At 50.0% G+C, this 25,405-nt stretch overlaps 1 protein-coding gene across 2 annotated transcripts; it reads right to left on the bottom strand.

The window, feature by feature from the left end:
• Nucleotides 1-3,353: 3,353 nt before the first annotated feature.
• Nucleotides 3,354-24,337, bottom strand: ARRB2 (arrestin beta 2). 2 transcript variants are annotated; one of them, XM_069948335.1, is made up of 15 exons: nucleotides 24,205-24,337; nucleotides 18,118-18,148; nucleotides 17,661-17,721; nucleotides 17,160-17,204; nucleotides 16,639-16,835; nucleotides 16,315-16,374; nucleotides 14,708-14,775; nucleotides 11,026-11,161; nucleotides 7,166-7,250; nucleotides 6,318-6,390; nucleotides 6,101-6,238; nucleotides 5,945-6,028; nucleotides 5,794-5,867; nucleotides 5,402-5,456; nucleotides 3,354-4,522 (listed from the first exon to the last, which is right to left on the bottom strand). In XM_069948335.1, the coding sequence occupies exons 1-15, from the start codon at nucleotides 24,225-24,227 to the stop codon at nucleotides 4,426-4,428; spliced, it is 1,227 nt and encodes a 408-aa protein (XP_069804436.1). In that variant the 5' UTR covers nucleotides 24,228-24,337; the 3' UTR covers nucleotides 3,354-4,425. The 2 variants fall into 2 exon arrangements, with proteins under 2 accessions (XP_069804436.1, XP_069804426.1); XM_069948325.1 differs by lacking the exon at nucleotides 24,205-24,337 and adding an exon at nucleotides 19,578-19,640.
• Between the last annotated feature and the right edge of the window lie 1,068 nt (nucleotides 24,338-25,405).

Here is a 25,405-nt window from a genome sequence, read left to right on the forward strand (position 1 = left end):
TTAAAGCGAGCAGAATGCAGGAGCAGGACCTGTCAGCGTCCTGCTCCTGCATTCCCTCCCATAGGCTGCTGGCACTTCATACCAGCAGCCTATGGGACGCCAGGACGAGACCTCTCCGGCAGGAGCGATGATGTGACGTCATCACGCCTGCCGGAAGTCCCGTCTCTGCGGCTCGCAAGATGGAGCCAAAAGAGGAGGAAGAGCTGCTGCCTGCAGCCACAGCGCGGATTAGGTGAGTAGGATGTTTGTTTTTTTAGGGGCACCTCTGGGGGCATTATTAGCTCATAGGGGGCACCTCTGAGGGCATTATTAGTTCATAGGGGCACCTCTAAGGGCATTATTAGTTCATGGGGGCACCTCTGGGGGCATTATTAGCTCATGGGGGCACCTCTGGGGGCATTATTAGTTCATGGGAGCACCTCTGGGGGGCATTATTAGTTCATGGGGGCACCTCTGGGGGCATTATTAGTTCATGGGGGCACCTCTGGGGGCATTATTAGTTCATGGGGGCACCTCTGGGGGCATTATTAGTTCATGGGGGCACCTCTGGGGGTATTATTAGTTCATGGGGGCACCTCTGGGGGCATTATTAGCTCATTGGGGGCACCTCTGGGGGCATTATTAGTTCATGGGGGGCACCTTTGGGAGCATTAGTAGCTCATGGGGGCACCTCTAGGGGCATTAGTAGCTCATGGGGGCACCTCTAGGGGCATTAGTAGCTCATAGGAGCTCCTCTGGGGGCATTATTAGCTCATGGGGGCACAGCAGGGGATCCTACATACAGGGGGCACAGCAGGGGATCCTACATACAGGGGGCACAGCAGGGGATCCTACATACAGGGGGCACAGCAGGGGATCCTACATACAGGGAGCATCCCACATTCCTACTCGCTTTACTGCACATAACACTAAACAGCGCAGTTACTATGGGAGCCTACAGGAGGGAGAAAGGGAAGGAAGCTGCTAGAAATGTGCGGAGCCTAAATTGTTTGTCTCGCAGTTTCTGAAGGGATGAAACTTATCTGGAAGGAATCATCATGGAGGACTGGACTGGATGGAGAGGAAAAGGGAAAGTGACGCCTCAGATCAAAGAAGACATCACCGGTGAGTCACTGTATGAAGGTTTTCTTATTTTGTAGAACATTATTTAGTAGAGGTGCCCCGAGGTGGAAAAGGTTGGGAAGCACAGGTATAGACATGGGGGCGGCACACAATAAAGTTACATAATGTTGCGTAAACACAACAAAACAGATTCTTTGTTCTCTTAATTCCCCTATATTGTACATAAACGCATGTATGGCTGCCGCTCTATAAGGCTAGGTTCACACTGCGTTTTCAGCATCCGTTTAATGGATCCGTTTTTTTTAACGTCCAGAAAAATAGGGTCAGCAACGTTTTTTTGTCCGTTTTGGTTCGTCAAAAAAAACAGATCCGTTTTTTTTTATAATGGAAGTCAATGGAAAAACGGATGCACACAAATGAATCCGTTTTTTGCAATCCGTTTTTCATGCGTTTTTTGCAAAAAACGGATGCGTTAAATGGATGCTGAAAACGCAGTGTGAACCTAGCCTAACCAAGAAAACTTTGAAAAAACTCTTTACATTATGTAATATTTCCCTAGAAGTGGATGATAAGAGCAATGACCTGATGTGCAGCGTCTGGATAAACAGGATATTTGTAAGGAAGTGAAAATTGTAACATTTCATAAGAAGGTCGTGTTCCTCATCTCCTAAATTCACAAAGATCTTCTTAAAGGGAAACTGCCCATTATCCAGCAGCAGCAAATCCTGCTCCTAGTATCTCATTTTATTATATGGAAACCGCAAATAAGCTGCTGTTGACTGATATAGTATTCAAATTAATAAAATCCTTTTTTTTTTTCTAGAAAGTAGCTGTGTTTTCTTTCCATTGCTGGATAACCCCTTTAGAGTCCAAACTTGGATCCTAAAAGCATCAGTGTCCCTGTACAAGCATATACGCCTCTAAGCCATTACAAGTGCTCGACACAAACAACTGCATGTACAAGAGCGCCATCTGCTGGTCAATGTCCGGTACTACAACTATAACTAACACCACTGGCTAAACCAGTTTTCGGCACGCGTTTGACCTGCAAAAACATTTCTCTCTTACAGGCCATCTGTCCCCCATCCAGAAAGGTCTACCTTTAACCCCTTCCTGACCACTGTACATTGAGTTCATGTCCTATGACACACCCGGACGGACACCCAAGACAGTCTAGACGAAACGGGCGACAGGAAAGTGATAAAAAAAAAAAATACTCAAAAAGCACAAATGCATTAGTAAGCATTACGTGACTAGAGAGGAGAGCAACTAGAGCGTGCTTATCCCTAAAAGGGACTGTAAAGACATAAGAGAAAGGCCGCAGGGGTGACAGTGTGTCCTGCATATATGTCACACATAACAGGGTCTACTAGGGAGGCTATAAGACCCCTCATGGGGTGATATACAGCTGCCGCATTGTATGACAGGTCAGCTGGAGCGCCTGCTGTTGGCCATTGAGTGGACGTCACAATGCCAACTTTTACAAAAAGTTTCAAAATGTTGCAGGGTCACTCTGTATAGCCCCATACTAAAACCGTTCAGGATCAGCTCCTCTAGGGCCCCGTATACAGACAGCTCTCCTCCTCAGGCATGTTCAGCGTCATCTGGCAGCTGCATGTAAAGTTCTACAGGAAACCTCTACAATCCTAGCGAGAGGCCACAGAATTTCTGGGTGAGGCCGTGATTTACTGAACTACAAACCCCATGATGGGAAACAGCTGGAGGGCCACAGGCAACCCCCCCCCCCCCCATCTACATGAAAAGCCAACATATAGTGGAGGGGGAAGCAGAGTGTAATGACCGACATACTGGTAGGAGGAGAAATACAACTAACCAGGGTGGTCCGAAACCAAGTGGACAGTATGTGTAATAGGGTTATAAAGAGGGAGATTTATCCAACATGGTGTAAAGTAGAATTGTCTCAGTTGCCCCTAGCAACCAGTCAGATTCCACCTTTCATTTCGCAGTCTCTTTGAAAAATGAAAGGTGGAATCTGATTGGTTTCTAGGGGCAACTAAGCCAATTCTACTTTACACCATGTTGGATAAATCTCTCGCTCATATATACATACACAATATAAATTTAAGAAAAAAAAAAAAAAAATAAAAAAAAAAAAATTTTTTATTATAATTTATATATATATATATATATATATATATATATAATATATATATGAGAGAGAAATTTTTTTTTAATTAAACATACTGTACATACATGACACAGGAGGCCGCCATCATTCACCAAATTTTATTGCTCCTCACCAAATATTCGTAGCAAAAACAAAAAAAAAATAAAAGCTTTTTTTGTTTAAAACCTGTGGAGCTTTATCAACAACACAAAAAAGATCAATGTACATCCGAAGACAAAATATATTACGAATCAAGGCATGAAAGAGGGGGGGGGGGGGGGGGGGGGGGGGGGGGAGTTAAAATAGAAGGGGACAGGGAACGGGAGGGGGTAAGGTGTATGGCACCGGCCATTTGTGCGAAGTGAATTACAGAAGAGGCTCACAAGCTATATATTTTCCCTTGACGTTCCCCCTAGTTCCCCCCGGGGGAGTCGCTGAGGGCAGATCCAGGCTTGTCCTGCTACCAGGCTGAACAAGAAGATGACGGCTGCGGTTCTGAAGCTCCCTGAGACCACGTAATCCCCCTGTGCCCCCCTGAATCAGCAGGACTCAAGACGCCTCAAACCCTCCTCTCCCTCCATCATGCTTTAAAACAAAACAAAAACAATCCAGTAAAATCATTTCATGACAGTGACATAAAACTGGCCCTTGGGGGTGGGCGCTGCTGTCCGTTCCTGCGCGCCCCCCACATCCTATTCATTCACAGCTGTGACAGGAAAATAAAAACCACAAATAAAAAAAAAGTCCCTGCGGAGGAATCTACAGGAAGGTGCGAGAAGGCAGTGCAGTGTTACCTGTGCCGTGTGCGTACCGGACTGACCGACCGCCACTGGGAAGGAATAAGGGAAAAATAAAAATTTACCCCCCATGAAACCAGACGGACGCACTTGTAGCTCGTGTAGAAACATTTGATCGATATAAATGAGACTATAGGGAATGCGGTAATCAAATGAAACGCTGTTTGATCGCCGTCTATATACAACGCTTGGCTCCACGTGTGTACAGTGAGTGATCGGCAGCATGACCCCCCCCCCCCATCCCCCGTCCTATGTACAAAACTTTGTTACGTGGCAGATTGCCTGTGTTACTATGTACATGTACCCCTCCCGTATGCTGCCTGCCCTCGGCGTGTGTACGATCTGCGAGATCTCCATTCCAAAAAATAGGGTTTAGGCTCAGCTCGTGGCAAGGGGCGGAGTCTCCAGTGGCAGGGGGTGGAGCCTCCACGGGTTAGGCTAGCAATAGGCCTCGTCGTCGTCCTTGTCGTCTTTCATTCCCTTGAGCCGCAGTCGGGCGAAGTCTTCGAATACGATGTCGTCATCCTGAGGGAAGCTACAAGAGAGAAGCACAAGAGCTGACGATCAGCGGCCTGACACAATGTATACTCTGGATCAATCATATCAGCCGATCATAGTTTCATCAGCTGATCGTTGTCTCTATTACACAGAGTGATAATCTGCAGAGTTAGGCCGACTCCATGTAATATGGCCCTTATACTTATGCATGGACTGGAATCTAAGACATTAAGTAACTTAAGAGAAGAGAATAAGATGATTCAGGATTCACATTCCAGCTGAGATACAGTTAGATACATAGACTGTCAGCAAAAGAAGCCCCCCAACTTTCCACCAACTAACCTCAGTTTGTGACTCCTTGCATCCAGTGTTCTGTTCCTTGCCCCCCCCCCCCCCTTAAAGGGGTCGGCCACTTTATAGTTAAACAGTTCAGTATATAATATTAGTAAGTGTACTCCCTGTATATACTGACAGCAGCCCCCTGTGTACTCCCTGTATATACTGACAGCAGCTCCCTGTGTACTCACTGTATATACTGACAGCAGCCCCCTGTGTACTCACTGTATATACTGACAGCAGCTCCCTGTGTACTCACTGTATATACTGACAGCAGCTCCCTGTGTACCTTATAGAGCCAACATCAGACTCCCCTCCTCCAGGCTGGGCTGCCCTGCTCGGAGTCTATCCATAAGCTGGCCATAACATGATGCATTACTATGGACCTAGTTTTCTTCGTGACATCACCCCTTTAAGTCTTTCCCGATATGTTTTATGCCTCACACCCTCCACCATTTATGTAGCAGTCTTTGGACCCGTTCTAATTATAGACTTAAGTCTGTCAGAAACCACTGCCTCCAAATCCTTCTCTTCTGAAGTCTTGGCTAACACAATACTGATGATACTCAGGTTCACTTACTTTGTTTCGAATTCTATGAGATTTGTGTCAACCGGGACGTCTGTCTGAGGGAATTCTGAAAGAGGAGAAACCGAAAACATCAAGAGTAACCAGAGAAAAGATGTGAAGTGTGATGTGATGGAAAAGCAATCTGACGCCCCCTCTAGGGAAGTCTTACACTGTACCCAGCCACCTGTTATTGTAATAGAGAAGTCCCTATTGCCTACAACCACATACATCAGACTAGCAGGGGGCACATATCCATCTATACCAGCTACAGGGAACCTTTGGTCGCCCAGGCGTGATGGGAGTTTTAGTTTTTCAACAGCTGGAGGGGGGGCCCATGGTTCCCCATCCCTGATCTACATACTGTATCTGGATAGTATGGAGTCTAGGTGGTGCTGCTCCCTCACCTGACAGCGTACGTGTCACCGACTCTGGAGGCTTTGGATGCATTAGGACAAAAGGCAGCTCCACAGCGACATCACTGTGAAAGAAAACAGTAATATCAGTGCCGCCATCGCTGGATATAACACATAACAATGAGCAGCGAGCGGCACTCACCCTCCACGTGACACCACAAGCTTCACCTTCACCTTGTAGGAGACCAGTATCCCCAGCACCTCTTTACTGGAGCCCTCCTTCACTCTGGAAGCAAGCAGAGGATATCAGACCCCATAGAGTGTGGCCCCGGGCCCATCCTAATAGAGCGGCACTCACATGGTACTCGACGCCAGGTTGGTGTCCTCGTGCTTCAGTTTCCCGTCTAGGGCCAGGCCTCTCTTCTCCCGATTGTTGGACAGCAGGGGGGTGAGCGTGTAAACTTTACAGAATGTGGAACTGGGGGTGACCTGGTCACTGGAAGGCAGAAGAGAGCGGAGGTCAGACAAAGCGCGGTGCTGGCAGAGACTATGGGGGAGCAGCGGACAACACTTACTCCTGTTCAATCTGAGCAACTGGACACTTGTACTGGGCTGTGCTGAACAGACAGATGTCCGCGTACTGCCGCACTGCAGGGAGACAAAGAAGAGAGGTTAGGGAAGGAGGAGCAGACTATATACAACCAGGCCGGAACTAAAGACAACTCACTGCCCTGTGTGACCCACCATCCACACTGAAACTATAGGACAATACTGCCCGTACAGCTCCTCATATGCCCCGACGGCCACCTCACCATTGGCATCAATGCTATATGCAGAAAGTTACACAGCTATGTATATCACTTCTATTCTCCAATACTTATTAGCTGTTGTATGTCCTGCAGGAAGTGGTGTATTCTCTCCAGTTCAATACAGTGCTCTGTGCTTACCCCTCTGTTCATGTCAGGAACTGTCCAGAGCAGCAGCAAATCCCCATAGAAAACCTCTCCTGCTCTGGACAGTTCCTGACATAGACAGAGGTGGCAGCAGAGAGCACTGTGTCAGACTGGAAAGAATACACCACTTCCTGCAGGACATACAGCAGCTGATAAGTACTGGAAGACTGGAGTTTGTTTTTTTAATAGAAGTAAACTACAAATCTGTATAGTTCTCACACCAGTTGATTTGAGCATTGTAATAAAATGCTAATACTGTCATTCGGTCACCAGAGATGAGTGCATTGTGGGAGCTCAGCTGTTAGGTCACATGGGGTTTACGGCAGCGCAGGAACCAGCTGTTTCCTTGACTGTGAACCGAGAAGAACGCCGTGCTGTAATGCTACATCCCGCTGATACTGTGTGTGTGTGTGTGTGGGGGGGGGGGGGGGGGCTGTGTATTAGTGATGACATAATAATGACTTTCATACCGGACACCTTCACCCTCTTGACTGTCTTGCTGGAGTTATTGGTTACATGCACGTTCACATTGATGGCCTCCCCATGGTAATAGAGCTGCAAAGAGGGAAAAAACATAAGCATCAATGTCTTAAAGAGAATCTGAGGGTAGCATAAACTAGTGACAGAAATGCTGAACAGATCGGTGTATTACTTACATCATTCTGTTCTGCCGTTCTCCTAATATGCAGGAGAAAAGGATTCTTGCCACACCCCTCCCCCCACCCTCCAGCTGCTGATTGGCAGGTGCCAGTTATCTATCCAAGCTGTGTAGAGGCAATCAGCAGTTGATGAGCAACATTTTCTGCTTCTCATGAATATCAAGGACTACTGAGCACGCACATAATGGAGAGTACTCCTCCATGTTTGGGGGATCGCTCTGGATCAGCAGCACAGAACAATGTGATAAGCTTCATAGTCACTAGTTTATGCTGTGCTACCCTTAGGGCCCAATTGCTGGGCGCCCAACAGTGCAATACAGCTGCTGGGATACCTGCCGCTCTGTTTTGCCCAATAAGTTGCCAGCTGGTCATGAATCCTCTTTTCCCCCCACAGTCTGTAGATAGTCCCTGCTCCTATGCTAATGAAGGGCTTAGGAGCATTTGGGGTGTCACCCAAAGCCTGGAGCACCAGCGAGGCCCGCCCAGTCTGCCCCCTCCCATGCATATATGAACATGCATATGTGGTATCCCACCATGGATGTTTATGTTTCTCCTGTGCACCTGTCAAAAAGCCTTCTCTCAGTGGTGATTTCAACACTAGGTGTCAGTATTTTCTTTTTCCTTGTTTATATACACAGCTGAAGACAGTATTGGGCTAATGCTTTGTGTGTGCCAGGAGTTTTGTTATTGACCGATAGGAGTTGTTCTCCCTCTCCCGATCCTTGCTCTCTACATACTTTAGGAGTTAGTTAGCTCCGTGTGGGAGCAAGTGCAATTTACTTCTAGTCAGATTCTCACAGAAAGAGGACACAAAAGACAACAGTTCCTGCTGTAGTTAAGCCAGGGCCTGGCTGATGCCAGGACCCCTGACAAGAACAAAGCTCAGATGCAGCTAAAGACAAAGCAACGAGTTCTATTATGCAGTGCTAAACAGTGAAGGAGAGCAGCCACCAAGGAACACCCTAGGCGACACCAGGAACTCCAGGGCCATTGCTGAGGGACTATTCTCTTAAAACAGTGTAAGAAACAGGAAGAAAACACTGCACGAAGCTGGAGGTATGACTTTCAAATACCCAGCTGAAAGAAACAAAGCCCTTATTCTCACAGTCTGGTCAGACAAAGTGTATACACAAGTACAAGTAACTAATTACCACAGAGATAGCTCCAGGTTCTGGCAGAGTACACTGCTACACTGGGTTGGGGCTCCTCTGGCAAACTCCTCCACCTTACAAGCACAACTACAACTACCTGTCTTACTTCACTGTACACCTTGGTTTATTTTTTCCCTTACTGTGGGTGGCTGTACCGACAGCCCTGGTGGGTCAGTTGCAACTCAGGACTGCCGTGACAAGAGCCCCGCAACAACCCAGCAGGTTGCTGATCATTTGGGGACACTACCGGCCACAAACAAAGCAGGTATCATCACACCTGTGTGCAGGACAAGCACTAGCGCCATGACATTACCATCACTAGCCATACACCACAGAATTGGCGTCACCTTAGCTAACTACTGGATGAGTACTACACAAAGGGCAGCCCAGAGCACCCCCTCCTGTGCTGATACTAGGGATGCACGATGCACCGAAATATCGATACTACCATCAATATTTCGGCCAAAAAAAAACGATCTCGGTACCAGGATTTTCTGGTATCGATACTTTATATTAAGCTGCCTAATAAGGCAGCTTAACATAAAGTATAGAGCAGAGAACACAGCCGGCGGCTAGCAGAGCGCTGGCCATGTTTTCTGAGTACAGCCCCCTGCTGTCACTTCCTCCTCCTCCGCCCGCCCCTTCCTCCGCTCACTGCAGGGATAACTTATAGCCGGCACACAGCGATCGCTAGCGCCGGCTATATAACTGTGCAGATGCCGCTGTCACAACTGACAGCGGCATCTGACCCATCCTGAGCCTCTCCAGAAGCAGTGGGGGTCGGCTACTATGTGTAACAGACCCCCGCTGCTAATGACCGGCAGCCTGTCACACCTCAGCCTCCCGTCTCCCCTGTCATGCAGCCGGTGTGAGGAGCTGTGTCTAGGGCTGCACTTCTCAGTGTGAGGCTCTGATGCCGGCTCGCTCTCTGTCCATCTGCGGCGCTGTTCCTATGCATATTCATGTGTGCACACTCTCGGTGGCTGCGCTTCCTGACCGGCCTGAGTGTGCACACGTGAATATGCACGGAGGAACGGAGGCCTGACAGCTGGGAGCTTCCCGGAGCTGAGGGGAGGGGGGGATTTGTAAAGGGAGCTTATTTAAGGTGGAACAGACAGCCTGAATCTTGGCCAGCAGCAAAGGTTAATCTTCCTGCTGGCCAAGGTTCAGGTTGTCTGTTCCACCTTAAACTCCCTTTACAAATCCCCCCTCCCCTCTGCTTTGACAAGCCTCATGCTTTGAGTGGTACCGCAGTAAGTGAGAGCAGGGGATGTGTGCAGACATTGCAAACATCCCTGCCCTCTAGTGTGCCCCCCACATCCCTGCCCTCTAGTGTGCCCCCCACATCCCTGCCCTCTAGTGTGCCCCCCACATCCCTGCCCTTACACCCCTGCCCTCTGACAGGAACTGACCTGCCAGGCAGAGTAACCCTCTCTTGTCTGTCCAGACCTGGCAGCCTTCACCAGCTCCCCGCAGTGTGGGGGTTGTAGTCTGTACCCAGTGGCGGATTAAATGTACCATGAGCCCTGGGCTGTTCACCCAACCTGGACCCCCCCCCCCCCCCCCCCCCGTCAATCCGCCCACATTATAATCCACTACTGCCCCCCCCCCCCATGCTGTCCCCAATAAACACAATGTTTGGTCCCTTGCTGCACAGAGGATGTCAGGAGAGGAGGGTGCTGATCTTATAGGGAGGTCACAGCAGCACAGAGGATGTCAGGAGAGGAGGGGGCTGATCTTATAGGAGAGGTCGCAGGGTCCCAGCAGCACAGAGGATGTCAGGAAATGAGGGGGCTGATCTTATAGGAGAGGTCACAGCAGCACAGAGGATGTCAGGAGAGGAGTGTGCTGATCGATAGGGGAGGTCACAGCAGCACAGAGGATGTCAGGAAAGGAGTGTGCTGATCTATGGGGAGGTCACAGCAGCACAGAGGATGTCAGGAGAGGAGGGTGCTGATCTTATAGGGGGGGGGGGGTTGTATTTTTTTTTGAGGTATCGAACTGGTATCGAGTATCGAACTAAAAATTCGAGTATTGGTATCGAACTCAAAATTATGGTATCGTGACATCACTAGCTGATACTGAGGCAGGCGGCATTCCGCAATGGAATTCCACTGCTTTTAAACCGTGTGAACTGGCCCTTTAAAGAAAGGAAGGGGGAACCGTAGGGAGTTATAGTAGTCAAGGCGAGAATGACGTCAAAGAGGGGCGGGGCCAACTGTGGCGCTGTGGACGGGACAAGTGGCACTGCTGCCGGGAAGCCCCGCCCACTTAGCACAATCTGCAGTTGATAAAAGATCACTTTTTACTTGAACAAGCACCAGAATGTATAATATAAAATAAGGTATGAAAACTGCTAAATGTACCCTTTACACCTGTGTAGAGAAGTCAGAATGCAAAAAGGAGGTGACAGTGTGACTTTAAATAAAAAGTCACAAATACAGGAGAATATATAGAAGGTCACCCATCCCCTGCAATGGCTATATCCTTCTACACAGCTCCCATCATCATCTTTGCTACCTCCTTGTCCAGTGAGGCCTCCAGGTGTAGGGAACGGTCGGACATAAGGTAATGTTTGGTGGTCTCGGCTACGGGCTGTGGTCCCGCCTTCTCTGGGGCAAATTGCACCTTCCTGATAACCAGACGTACGGAGTTCCTGCAACCAGAGAGAGAGGACACAGAATAAGGATCAGTAGATCACACTATGGGGAAGAGACCTGGGTGTCTATAACAGCCAATCACTGGCTATTGCATGCCCACAGCAGAACGCAGCTTAAATGACACCCGTCACCCCCCTGTGCCGGGGTGACAGGTCCCCGACCCCCAGCTAGATCCCCTTATACAGACCTCATCTGGCCGAGACCCGCTCCCGAGATGGAGATATCCCGGTCAGAAGCCGGCTCCATTCATTCTCTATGGACGCGGAACCTCTCCGTCCCGGGACTGGCTCCGGGAGTGGGACTCGGCGGGATGAGGTCAGTATAAGTGGATCTAGCTGGGGGTCGGAAGCCTGTCATCCCAGCACGGGGGGTGACAGGTCCTCTTTAAAGTAAAACTCTGACCTGGTCCGGCCAACACAGCTGAGGGTTTGTCACAATGTGTCCGCATGCGGGACAGGGCTCACTGCAGACAAAGCTCCTTCAGCATCGTGCATCTATAATGGTGCTTTAACACGTCACCTTGTATCCAGCATTCTCAGAGATGCATTGTGTTCCTCCTGCAATTCCTCCTGGCAATGTACAAATAAACTGACAGCTGGGTGTGGCCAGATAGGGGCGTGTCCCTGCAGCCCTGGAGGAACACCCCCCCTTTTTTTTGAATTGATAATACCTAGTTCTATACCTACCTATATATTCTATACCTACTCACATTGCCAGGAGGGATAACGGAAGAAAGTCATCCTAGCTTAGAAAACCATGTCCGCCTTCTTCCAGAAACAGCCCCTCTCCTGTCCACTGTGTTAACTCAGTTCTATTACAGTGAATGGAGCAGAGATGTAATACCACACACAACCTCAGAACAAGGATGGCGCTGTTTTTGCAAGGGGAAAAAAAACAAACAAATACCTTTAACTGAAACAAATACTAGAAGTTTCTCTTTCCATCAAGAACATATCGGACCCCAGTGCAGTAAATTCCAGTGGATAGTCACTGACTAATACAGCAGAACCACACAAAGAGCCTGGAGAGAGAGAGAGTGTGACCCACCCGCCCTGCAGGACACAAGCGTCGCGCGTGAAGCTATTCTTACAAAGCTAAATTGGACAGGCCCTTCCAGACGTCCTTCATGGCAGCTGCTGAGAAGGAAGGCCAATAAACCCGTACCCTATGACCTGTCTGGTGTGTGGGAAAGCTGGGTGATGTCCCCCCCAGACACAGGACTCAGCCGAGTGGTGTTATATATATGTACGACACCACGTTGGTTCCAGTCACTCTGAATGACACGGTGCGGCACTTTCCATGACCCGGTAACACTGCCGACTATAATTACTCCTCCTCACTTGTTGTTCTCGGTCTGGATACAAGTTATAAATACCCTGGTGCATTATATCTGCCCCCTCCGTCATCCCCCTGGGGCCGTCAGGTCTCATGGTGATTGTACCAGGTTATTTCTGATACAACCTGAATGTAACAAACAAGAAGGCAGAAGCCTGAGCGGTGGCGCTGAGTGTATTCTACTGCTCTCTGTTATCAGCCACAAGGGAGGGCGATCACAGACGGGGACCCCCACCACTACTACACAGTCTACCTACATGGAAGCCATCATGAAACTTGTCTGAAGAGCTTATAATCTAAAACCAGTGAGTGAGAAGAGGGGGCGATGAGCACACAGCCTATAGGGGGATCCAGCAGCTGCTGGTAACTTTACATGCAGTGGCCCTTTAAGAACCAACAGAGTTTACTGAACTTCCCTCTTCACCTGCGACAGCTGCAAGCGAAAGCCACAGCGGCGGCAGCCATGTCTATGCCTCATCCTGTGTCCGGAGCGACTGAATGAGAGCTGTGGGGCTAACCACTGAGACTTGTATCATAAGCAACACACACACACACACATTGGGTTACCCCCTTTAAAGTGTCATGGTCGTTACATTATTTTGCAGAAATCAATAGTCCAGGCGATTTTAAGAAACTTTGTAATTGGGTTTATTAGCCGAAAAAAAATGCATTTTTATCATGAAAAAGCAGTTTGAAGCTCTCCCCCCTGTCTTCATGGTTCTCTATGGAGAGGGGAGGGGTGGAGGGAGATGAAGCATCAAAAGGGGACAACAAAGTTAATTTACAGCTACATCACCGGGCTATCTCCTCTGGGGTCAGCACTGACCTCTGAATACCGGCTTTCACACAGCTCCCACTGTGAAATCCTTTGTCTGCTGGCGACTAATCTCCCTCCTCCCCTCTCCATAGATTACACAGGGCACGTCTGATGCAACAAGACGCAGCTGTAAGTCCCTGCTATCTGCCCCTCCCCCCCCCCTTTTATTTAATTCCCTTACCAATTTTTGATTTTTTTCTTTCAAATTAACTCATGCCAGATTTGTAATTTACTGCCATTAAAAAACAAAAAACTCCAGTCTTCCAGTACTTTTCAGCTACTGTATGTCCTGCAGGAAGTGGTGTATGCTCTCTGCTGCCACCTCTGTCCATAGCAGCAGCAAATCCCCATAGAGAACTTCTCCTGCTCTGGACAGTTCCTGACATGGACAGAGGGGGCAGCAGAGAGCGCTGTGTCCCACTGGAAAGAATACACCACTTCCCGCAGGACATACAGTAGCTTATAAGTACTGTAACACAGGAAATTACAACTCTCTGGCACCAGCTGATTTATAAGAACCACCACCCCTTTAATAATAATACCTTTTGACGTGTCTACGGAGACCAGGTGGTCTAACTGGAAAGAAAGCGCTGCTGCTGTGTGATCCGCTTAACGAGGGTATATGCGCACAGAATAAATGTCGCGGATAACTTACTGTGGATTTCGTTGCTCAGCCCCCCCCCCCCACCCTTTGAAGTTCCGCCCATCACATAGGCTCCATTTTATGCTCTGTCAGATTCCGTCGTCAATTCTTTGGGCGGACAGCGGAATCTGCCTGACTGTAGAATGGAGTCTATGGGACAAGCAGGTGTGCATATACCCCAATTACCAAAAATTTAGCCCCATTATAGTCTATGATGTAGCCAGGAATAGCGATCGGGGAGTGGATCACACGTTCATGGTGCTCTCTTCCAGTATATTTGTATCCCAGACATCTCAAAGGTCTAATCATAAGAATAAGACTGTCTGGTGTAAATGAACACTCATTCCCTGGCAGCATTAATATGGATCCGTTTACACCGGGTAACCCATCCCATAATATACCCCCCCCCCGCCCCCATCTCCTATAATTACTACATAGAGATCCCATGTTCTCTATAGGAGGCCACGCTGGGGTTGCTGGGAGACCTGAAATAAACATTACAGAAGCTTCCTGGCCCCGGGCGCTGGATCCCGCAGGGAACACAACACATGAGCCTCTCCCAGGGGACGGGAGCCAAGGCTCAGCCCATGGGGGGCGCTGCTCACACCGTTTCCTTGCTTGCAGCAGTAATAGATAATAACCCTGTAATTATCCGGCAGAAATAACATGAGAAGGAGCATATTTTCCTTCCGTCTTGTTATAGATACATGTGGTATATACTGTATACAGCCTGAGTCACACTCCCACCTTTTGTGCATCTTTTCCTCCATGGATTTGGCGCAGAAGGCACGGATTTCATAGTCGACACCGCAGGCCTGAACACAAGACAGCGAGGATCAGTACAAGGCCACGGCAGAGATATACATGTGAAGATACGGTGAAGATATACATGTATTATACACACAGCATCAGAGTGAGTGAGTGCCCCCCCCCCCAGATTTCTATATCCCCTTCATGATTAAAGGCGTTATCCAGCGCTACAAAAACATGGCCACCTTTCCCCCTCTCGTCTCCAGTTTGGGTACAGTTTCAAACTCAGTTCCATTGAAGTAAATGGAGCTTAATTGCAAACCACACCTGAACTGGAGACGAGAGAGAGGGAAAGTGGCCATGTTTTTGTAGCGCTGGATAAGCCCTTTAATAAATCCCTTGCTTGTACTTTTAGTGGTGGGTTACCACAGCGGAATCCACAAGCCTGAGTTTAAAAGGGCAACTCCAGCAAAAAAAATGTCTTCTTTCAAATCAATTGGAGCCAGAAATTTGTAATTTAATTCTATTAAAAATCTCCAGTCTTCCAATACTTAGCAGCTGCTATATGCCCTGAAGGACATTGTGTATTCTTTCCAGTCTGACAGTGCTCTCTGCTGCCACCTCTGTCCATGTCAGGAACTGTCCAGAGCAGGAGAGGTTTTCTATGGGGATTTGCTGCTTCTCTGGACAGTTCCTGACACTGACAGAGGTGGCAGCAGAGAGCACTGTGTCAGACTGGAAAGAATACACCACTTCCTGCCGGACATATAGCAGCTGATAAGTACTGGAAGACTGGAGATTTTTTTTAATAGAATTTACAAATCTTTGGCACTAGTTGATTTGAAAGGAAAGAAATTGTTTGAGTTCCCCTTTAAAGGCAACCAGCCATCATTTTCATACTACTGGAGTTTCCCGCCCCTCTGGATTCTGCAACAGAATGCAGCGTGGAAGCCATATAAATGCAGATTCCTGCGCAGACACTGCTGGAGTTTCTGGGGATTTTGTCTGATTTATGTAAACATAACCTGACCGTGCGAAAGAGACCGTAGGTTATCGGGCAAATGGGCAACCACTACTCTGTCTGATAATCGCTGTGTTAAAGGGGTTATCCAGCGCTACAAAAAACATGGCCACTTGCTTCCAGAGACAACAAGACTCAGGTGCAGTTTGCAATTAAGCTCCATTCACTTTAACCAAGTGGCAAACCCCACCCAAACTTGACAAGAATGGGGCTGTCTCTGAAAGAAAGTGGCCATGTTTTTGTAGCGCTGGAGAACTCCTTTAAAGGGCCAGCGACCTGCAAATGCCCATGATGGCTGAGGGCTGTTCCATCACCTGTTACTGAGCGCCACCAGCGGCCAACAGTGATGAGTTTAATACGTGGCACCAACAGTGACCACATCACACGACCGTCCAAGCCTTGTGAAGGGTCAGCAAACAGGTCAGAGCTCACCCCCGGCTTCTATTGGCCCTAAGGCAACAACCCCCAATGTGAGACGGTCCAGCAGCTGTAAAGCTACATGCCGGTTATTTCGTTTTGCAGCAGCTGGAGAACCATACATTGTGGTGAAGTCCTAAGGAAGTGCCCCTGCTCAGTCACTCACCTTCCCGGTGTCCTCTGGTCCTGGCTGGAGAGTCACTGAACATGGCAAATTCTGTGGAATCTGGTTACAAAAAGAGGAAAAGAAAAAAAGGTAGTTAAGTAAATCTGGTAGAAGAGGGGAAAAAAAAAATATTTATAACTGGGAGCGTTATCAAACTGGTGTAAAGTGAAAGTGAGTCGCCCCTAGCAACCAATCAGATTCCACCTTTCATTCCTCAGACTCTTTGGAAAATGAAAGGTGGAATCTGATTGGTTGCTAGGGGCGACTGAGCCAGTTTCACCTTACACCATGTTTGATAAATCTCCCCCATAGAGTGTAACTAACGGTGAAGTAGAAGGGGTGGGCCTGCTCCCCCAGCTTCTTGACCAGTCGTTCCTGTAGTCGGGTGAGGGGCTTCTTCTCCTCGGGTAGTGGGGGATAGGCCTGGAACGTGGAGATGAAGAGATCCTTCCGGAATGACAGACCCAACACATCGAGATCCTCCCGGCCATAGCGAAAAGCACAGGTCAAGGTGACGTAGACTGAATGGGGGAGAGGACGACATTACTGTCACTATCTACACATATAAAGCTGTTAAAGGGGGAATCTAACCTATCACACCCATCCACAGGGAAGAAGTGTCTGAGCAGCGGGTCCTATCCATATCAAGTCACAGGGGGTCCCAATAGTCACCCCCCCCCCCCCCCATCACCAATCCAAGATCTTGTGGAGAAGCATAACAGGCAGGAATACCCCTTTAAGGTGCAAGATATAGGAACAAGATACAAGAAGAACCAAAGGGAAAAAAGGATGGTGGGATAAGGAATGAAGCCCCCACATCACAATAACCTGATAATAATAATTACCTTTGCGATCCTTCAGGTAATCCGTATCAACCAGAACCACTCCATCTACAGAACAAGACGAGAGCCGAGGAGTTATATAATACAACCGCATACAGTGAGCGCAGCTCTGGAGTATAATTCAGGATCAGTAATTTATGTACACAGTGACCACACCAGCAGAATAGTGAGTGCAGCTCTGGAGTATAATACAGGATCAGTAATGTAATGTATGTACAGTGACCCCACCAGCAGAATAGTGAGTGCAGCTCTGGAGTATAATACAGGATCAATAATGTAATGTATGTACAGTGACCCCACCAGCAGAATAGTGAATGCAGCTCTGGAGTATAGTGCAGGACGCACAGCCATGGAGATTTACATGCCATCAGGGTGTGTAAGGAGCTGGGTACCAACCCACATGTTACCAGCATCTGTTACCCATGTTAAATCTCAAGATCACAGACACAGAAGGGAAAACCTAACATATTAGACGTACGGATAACAAACAAACAAGGCTCTCACCAACGGGATCTACTCGATCAAGGTGATCTACAAAATCTCTCTTCCCCAGGTAGACTGTCAGCTGCAAGAAAGAGGACAAAGTTAGATAAGGCAGATGCCCCCTGGCCCCTTGGCTATTGGGCAGAGCTCCCCCTGCAGCCCCTCTGTGTCATTACCACGTCCCGCATCTGTTTCTTGTACACGGTGACGCCCTGGGGTATAAAGCAGCGGATCCTCTCCAGATCTGACAGGTCCATGCCGGCAGCCTCCTTATCTGCAGCCTGCAGTGCTCTGTATCTACCTCCTGCTGTTGTGCTCACATCTCTGTACCCGGCCCACCCCGGGGACACGCTGCAGGCCTCCAGGGACACATACCATTGGCGGAGCACAGGGGCCGGGGGAAGCTATGGTGACAGCTACATTAAAAGCTAACCCTTTCCTTGCTGGAGGGCACCTCATAAGGGGGGGGGAGACTCACCTTACAATTCGGGCTGGATTTCTTGAAAACACTACAAAGAAAGGAAACAGGAAAAAAAAAAAGTCACGTTAATCTTGCCATAATCTTATGTACTAGATGTGATCTCAGATGATGTCCATGTGACCAGACAAAGTCTGCACAGCGATTCATCCTGTATGGTATTAGAAAAACATGGCTGCCACAGGCTGACTGTACAACCTATCGACAATGTGTGGCGCTATTTAGGGAAGGCGGCGGCCATGTTTTTCTAATCCTGTATGAACCCCACAATAAGAATAAGTATTGGTTTAGTAAGGTTTACCCCAGCCCATTGCAAAACTACAGCACCCATCATGCCGGACACCCTTCAATTCCCATAGTACAGTGTTCTCTAACCAGGCGCACTCTAGCAGTTGCAAAACTACAATTCCCATCATGCCCCATTGTCGTCAACTACAACTCACATCAATCCCCGACAGCCTTAATCATCTGCTAAAAGGACTCGTGTTCCCCAACCCGTGGCCCCCTAGGTGTTGCAAAACTCCACCTCTCACTATACAGAGTTGTAGTTTGCAACATGGCATGATGGGAGTTGTAGTTTTGCAGCAGCAGTAAAGCAACTCTGCCTGAAACATGTTTTTTTTATTCCCCAAGTCCATCTGTTGCAAGACCACAATTCCCATCATGCCCCAGTTGCACTTTTGTTCCCCATTTTTGTGGCCACCTTCCTATTGCAGAGTTTAGGGAAATGCTTCTTTCGTTCCCCATTTTTGTGGCCACCTTCCTGTTGCAAAGTGCAGCATTGGGACATGATGGGAATTGTAGCCTGGAGGGGGCCGCAGGTTGGGGAGTAAAACATCATGTAGTTTTGCAGCAGTAAGAAAGCAACCTTGCCTCCAACTCCCATCATGCCCTGACAGCCAATAAGGAAACTAAAGAAGCATCTTGCTGCCAGGTTGTAGTTTTGCAACAGGGCATGATGGGAGTTGTAGTTTTGCAGCAGGTTGGGAACACTGTTTGAAACATGTTTCCTTAGTTCTCCAACCTGCGGACGCTCCAAGCTGTTGTAAAACTACAACTCCCATCATGCATGATGGGTGTTGTAGTTTTCCCACAGCAAAAATATGGCCCGCTCCAATATCGCATGAAATGAACTGTAGTAGAACAGCTGGTGCAGCAGAATTGTGAGCGCTGCTCTGGCTGTAGCACTATTGTGTAGACAGATGTTGGGTAGAGCGGGCACATGACACATGGACGGGCACACGTGTGAGATGACAGGCTGCCACTGGGCTCTGCTCTTCAGTCAGATGAGAGGCGCTTCCTTTCTGACCGCCCAGCGCCAGCTGCAGGATGTCAGCAGATGATGGCGACGGCCGCGCAAAAAAGGGGAAGCAGGGGCGGCTGTCAGCCACGGATCACTGCCCCTATACATGCTGCCAGACCCGTCTACCTGGGCCCTATCCACCACAATCCTGACTGACCAGTTATACAGCAGCGTGTGATGTAGGGGAGCCGCCATTACTGCTCATATTGGGTACTACCCAGCTTTACCAGAGGCCTGAGCGGCAGCCATGACCCCCTCCTCCTCCAGTAGACTACACTGGCAGCCATATAAGTGGTCACCCAACTCTCCCAGGATCAGACACAGCTAAAACAAAATTACTGGTGACCATGGCAACCAGTTACAGCAGCCCGAAACGAAAGCAGAGCTCTGATTGGTTGCTATAGCAGTTTTATAAATCTTCCTATGACAACCAATCAGGGCTCAGCTTTTATTTCTCCACAGAAGGGAAAGCCAAGCTCTGATTGGTAGTCACAACCTAACTGCGGGGAGAGGAGGCTCCGTGAGGCCTACGTTGCCCATGGCAACCAATCTTAATACATGAAAGCAGAGCTCTGATTGGTTGCTACAGGGCTAGTCCCATTGCTTACAGGATGACACACGTACGTCAGCTCCTACATGATGGTGGCGGCACAGTGTAGTCAGCCTCAGCTGGCTGATAACACCGAGCAATAGCTGACCTACCTGCACAGCAGTAGGAGGGAGACGCTTTATGGCTACTGGTCAGCTAAGATGAGGGGACTGGGGATGGACCACTCCCCTCCCGTCCTCAGGTTGTGTGCGGCATTGCAGCTCCGTTCCATTGAAGTGAATGGAGCCACATTGTGATACCACACACGACCTGAGGAAAGGGGTGGCGCTGTTATTGGATGAAACCAGCTATGTTTTTCTACTCCTGGACAACCCCTTTAATTCTACAGCTGGGAGTGACTCACAAGGAAGTCTCAACGTGCAAAGCCGCGAATAATTTCCCTTGTAAATATCCCTCGCCATATAGCGTACACAGGTAAATAACTGCGCACACAACCGTGACATTTACACAGGACTGCAGGTTAAGGGATAAGGGGGAGGGGGGTACCTTAAAGGGGAAGTCCATCTCATGAATAGGATGGGAGACTGGCACAGAGGAGAAAGAAGAAGATTACTAGATAGAAAGGAGAGGATTGACCAACCCTAAACCCGTCAGATTAAGAAAGGAGGAAGGAAACGAAAACGGGTGGGGAAGTGGGTATTAATCTTACCCAAGAGCCGGGGAGCGGCGCTCACATATGGCGGCATGCTTTACAGCCCCAAAACGACCCCATGTCAGGTAAAAGGCTCAACAGGAAGTCAGGTGCGCGCAGGAAAATACCTCCCCCCAATGTCCTTCCGTCTCTCTCTCTCTCTACTATGACCCAGATTATCAGAAATTCTGACCCATCTGTCAATGTGCTTCTGCCCCAAGGGAGCGGACCGTCGGGAAGAGCCCGGACCGCCAGGATTACTGCATTTTACTAAAGGAATAGTGGACTGCTAGGATCTGCGGCATCACTCTGTACCACATTACTGATCTTACAAGCGATATCTCCAGACTTCTCCACAACCGCCTGATAATCCAGAATCTATCAGGTCTCAGCAATGGTGGTTTAAAGGAATTTACAGTGTGTAGTCACAGTAGCCAGAATCCTGCTCCACACTGACGAGGGGCAAATACCCCGAAACTGCAGTCTGTGGATGGAAGCCTAGCCTTGGTAACCCTTGTCTTATGTCGTTATACTCGCCACACAGTTAGACTTTGACTTAGAGGGGCCACCCTGGTATTTCCCTATTTAGGTCCCAAAGCTCGCAACAGAGTGAGGACCTGAGGGACTACGTATCAGGGTGGTTTGGTGCTCTCCCCACTAGGAGGCACCCCTTGGCAATGGGCTTCCTTCTCTGGAGAGGGGGATATCTGGCTATTCCCGTGTTTTGAGACTCGTAACTGAGGCTCCACGGACCCCTTTTTTGCATAGTCACAAATATGGCACAAAAGATGGATGAGAAGTCGGGATATGAGAACCAGGAGGATCAGGATGAGCAACGAGGGTTGTACAGGAAAACCAGGAAGATTAGGGCGAGCAGTGTTATCGGGATATAGGAACCAGGAAGCTTAGGATGAGCAGTGTTATCGGGATATAGGAACCAGGAAGCTTAGGATGAGCAGTGTAATCGGGACATAGGAACCAGGAAGATTAGGGCGAGCAGTGTTATCGGGATATAGGAACCAGGAAGATTAGGACGAGCAGTGTTATCAGGACATAGGAACCAGGAAGCTTAGGATGAGCAGTGTAATCAGGACATAGGAACCAGGAAGATTAGGACGAGCAGAAAGGTCATGGTATAATCAAGAGAAGCAGCAGGAGGTCCTGGATGAGCACAAAAGGTACAGCTCTTCATGAGAAACAAGAGGATGAGGATGAGCAGTGAGGCCAGATGACAACAGGTGGCTCTGGATGAGCAGTGAGAAGACCGTGTGGTCAGAGAGAGAAACAGGAGGATCAGGATGAGCAGAGACAAGACAAAGTCCCCCAGGGGTAGCCACCATGAGATTATCAGCCCTGATGGCTGTAGCCAACTGGTATAAACCCCCCTCAGGGGCAGCAGTTGGGGGGGGGGGGCGTTACACACACCCTCAGGGGCACCAGTACGGGGGGGGGGGGTACACACAGGGCCGTCTTAACAGCATTATGGGCCCCTGGGCAGAGGTGCGTATTCCTGCGAGTTCCTGGACCGCCCAGCCCGCCCCTTCTATCGCTGCTCATTGCACTTTTCTGGGCTTCTGATCGGCACAGCTGAGCGGCGATAGAAGGGGCGGGCTGGGCGGGCAGAGGGGGTCGCTCACTATGCATATGCATAGTGGGCAGGACGGCTTCCTTGCGGTGCTCAGCCCTGCTTGGGAGCAGTCTTCGCTTTATAGGACACACTTAGTTTTATAAGTGGGTCTTATAAAGCGAAAAATACAGGTCACAGCGGGCAGGGGCCCCATAGGGAGCAAGGGCCCCCGGGCAGCCGCCTACCCTGCCCAATGGGTAAGACGGCCCTGGGTACACGCACCCTCAGGGGCACCAGTACAGGGGGTATGTACACGCACCCTCAGGGGCACCAGTACAGGGGGTATGTACACGCACCCTCAGGGGCACCAGTACAGGGGGTATATACACGCACCCTCAGGGGCACCAGTACAGGGGGTATATACACGCACCCTCAGGGGCACCAGTACAGGGGGTATATACACGCACCCTCAGGGGCACCAGTACAGGGGGTATATACACGCACCCTCAGGGGCACCAGTACAGGGGGTATATACACGCACCCTCAGGGGCACCAGTACAGGGGGTATATACACGCACCCTCAGGGGCACCAGTACAGGGGGTATATACACGCACCCTCAGGGGCACCAGTACAGGGGGTATATACACGCACCCTCAGGGGCACCAGTACAGGGGGTATATACACGCACCCTCAGGGGCACCAGTACAGGGGGTATATACACGCACCCTCAGGGGCACCAGTACAGGGGGTATATACACGCACCCTCAGGGGCACCAGTACAGGGGGTATATACACGCACCCTCAGGGGCACCAGTACAGGGGGTATATACACGCACCCTCAGGGGCACCAGTACAGGGGGTATATACACGCACCCTCAGGGGCACCAGTACAGGGGGTATATACACGCACCCTCAGGGGCACCAGTACAGGGGGTATATACACGCACCCTCAGGGGCACCAGTACAGGGGGTATATACACGCACCCTCAGGGGCACCAGTACAGGGGGTATATACACGCACCCTCAGGGGCACCAGTACAGGGGGTATATACACGCACCCTCAGGGGCACCAGTACAGGGGGTATATACACGCACCCTCAGGGGCACCAGTACAGGGGGTATATACACGCACCCTCAGGGGCACCAGTACAGGGTATATACACACGCAGGGGCACCAGTACAGGGTATATACACACGCAGGGGCACCAGTACAGGGGTATATACACCCTCAGGGGCAGCAGTACAGGGGGTATATACACCCTCAGGGGCACCAGTACAGGGTATATACACCCTCAGGGGCACCAGTACAGGGGGTACACGCACCCTCAGGGGCACCAGTACAGGGTATATACACACGCAGGGGCACCAGTACAGGGTATATACACACGCAGGGGCACCAGTACAGGGGTATATACACCCTCAGGGGCAGCAGTACAGGGGGTACACGCACCCTCAGGGGCACCAGTACAGGGTATATACACACGCAGGGGCACCAGTACAGGGGTATATACACCCTCAGGGGCAGCAGTACAGGGGGTATATACACCCTCAGGGGCACCAGTACAGGGTATATACACCCTCAGGGGCACCAGTACAGGGTATATACACCCTCAGGGGCAGCAGTACAGGGTATATACACCCTCAGGGGCAGCAGTACAGGGTATATACACCCTCAGGGGCAGCAGTACAGGGTATATACACCCTCAGGGGCACCAGTACTGGGTATATACACCCTCAGGGGCACCAGTACAGGGGGTATATACACCCTCAGGGGCAGCAGTACAGGGTACATACACCCTCAGGGGCAGCAGTACAGGGTATATACACCCTCAGGGGCACCAGTACAGGGTATATACACCCTCAGGGGCAGTAGCTGTCAGTACAGAGCACATCCCCCGGGGGGCAGCAGATAGCACAGCACCGCATACACCCACCGGAGCTGCCATGACAGGTATGAGACACAGGCAGCACTCACCGTGTTCCCGCTCTCTCCCCCATCTTCCCGGATCCTCCGCCTAGCACACGGGCCCGCGCTATCCACCCTCCTCCCCTGACAAGGACGCGCACGGTTTAAAATAGGGCGGGACCCCGAGTACGTTCGTAGGCACTGTGAAATCTCATTGGCTGAGAATGTTTGGGGAAGACACGCCTACGTACGTCATTGAAACGGAGGTGACCCCGCCCCCTGAAGGTGTGTAGTGACGTCATGGCGTGCACAGACTGATGGCATCTCCGTGGGGGAGATTCGAGAGAGGGGCGCGCTGATTGGCTGAGGACGCTGTGCGTGCTGATATGTAAATCAGGTCACTGGCCTCGCCTTCTGATTGGTGGACGCTGTGAAATATACTTATATACAAATCACTATCACCGACTGCACGGTACACAGGACCGGCACCGGGGCCCGCCCTGATACATAGCGAGTGACTGAGGGGACCCCAATATCCACAGCTCCTCCACAGCTACAGCTCCTCCACATCAGTGACACCCACTGCTCCCCCATATCTACAGCTCCCCCATATCACCCACTGCTCCCCCATATCTACAGCTCCCCCATATCTACAGCTCCCCCATATCACCCACAGCTCCCCCATATCTACAGCTCCCCATATCTACCGCTCCCCCATATCTACAGCTCCTCCACATCACTGACACCCACAGCTCCCCATATCACCCACAGCTCCTCCACAGCTACAGCTCCCCCATATCTACAGCTCCTCCACATCACTGACACCCACAGCTCCCCATATCACCCACAGCTCCTCCACAGCTACAGCTCCTCCACATCAGTGACACCCTCAGCTCCCCATATCTACAGCTCCCCATATCTACAGCTCCTCCATATCTACAGCTCCCCATATCACCCACAGCTTCCCATATCCACTGCTCCCCCATATCTACAGCTCCCCCATATCACCCACTGCTCCCCCATATCTACAGCTCCCCCATATCTACAGCTCCCCCATATCTACAGCTCCTCCATATCTACCGCTCCCCCATATCTACAGCTCCCCATATCTACAGCTCCCCATATCACCCACAGCTTCCCATATCCACTGCTCCCCCATATCTACAGCTCCCCATATCTACAGCTCCCCCATATCACCCACAGCTCCCCATATCTACAGCTCCCCCATATCACCCACAGCTCCCCATATCTACAGCTCCCCATATCAACC

The sequence above is a fragment of the Dendropsophus ebraccatus genome, chromosome 1 (assembly GCF_027789765.1).
Source record: "Dendropsophus ebraccatus isolate aDenEbr1 chromosome 1, aDenEbr1.pat, whole genome shotgun sequence".
In the NCBI taxonomy this organism is placed as follows: domain Eukaryota; kingdom Metazoa; phylum Chordata; class Amphibia; order Anura; family Hylidae; genus Dendropsophus; species Dendropsophus ebraccatus.

Excerpts from the sequence above, each read along its gene's own strand:
- ARRB2 (XM_069948325.1), bottom strand. The coding sequence starts at position 19,615 with ATGGCGGCTCCCCTACATCACACGCTGCTGTATAACTG. Across the intron at positions 17,205-17,660 it reads TGATCGAGTAGATCCCGTTG|ATGGAGTGGTTCTGGTTGAT; the intron begins GTGAGAGCCTTG and ends CTTGTTCTGTAG. Across the intron at positions 4,523-5,401 it reads CTCATAGAATTCGAAACAAA|CTTCCCTCAGGATGACGACA; the intron begins GTAAGTGAACCT and ends TCTCTCTTGTAG.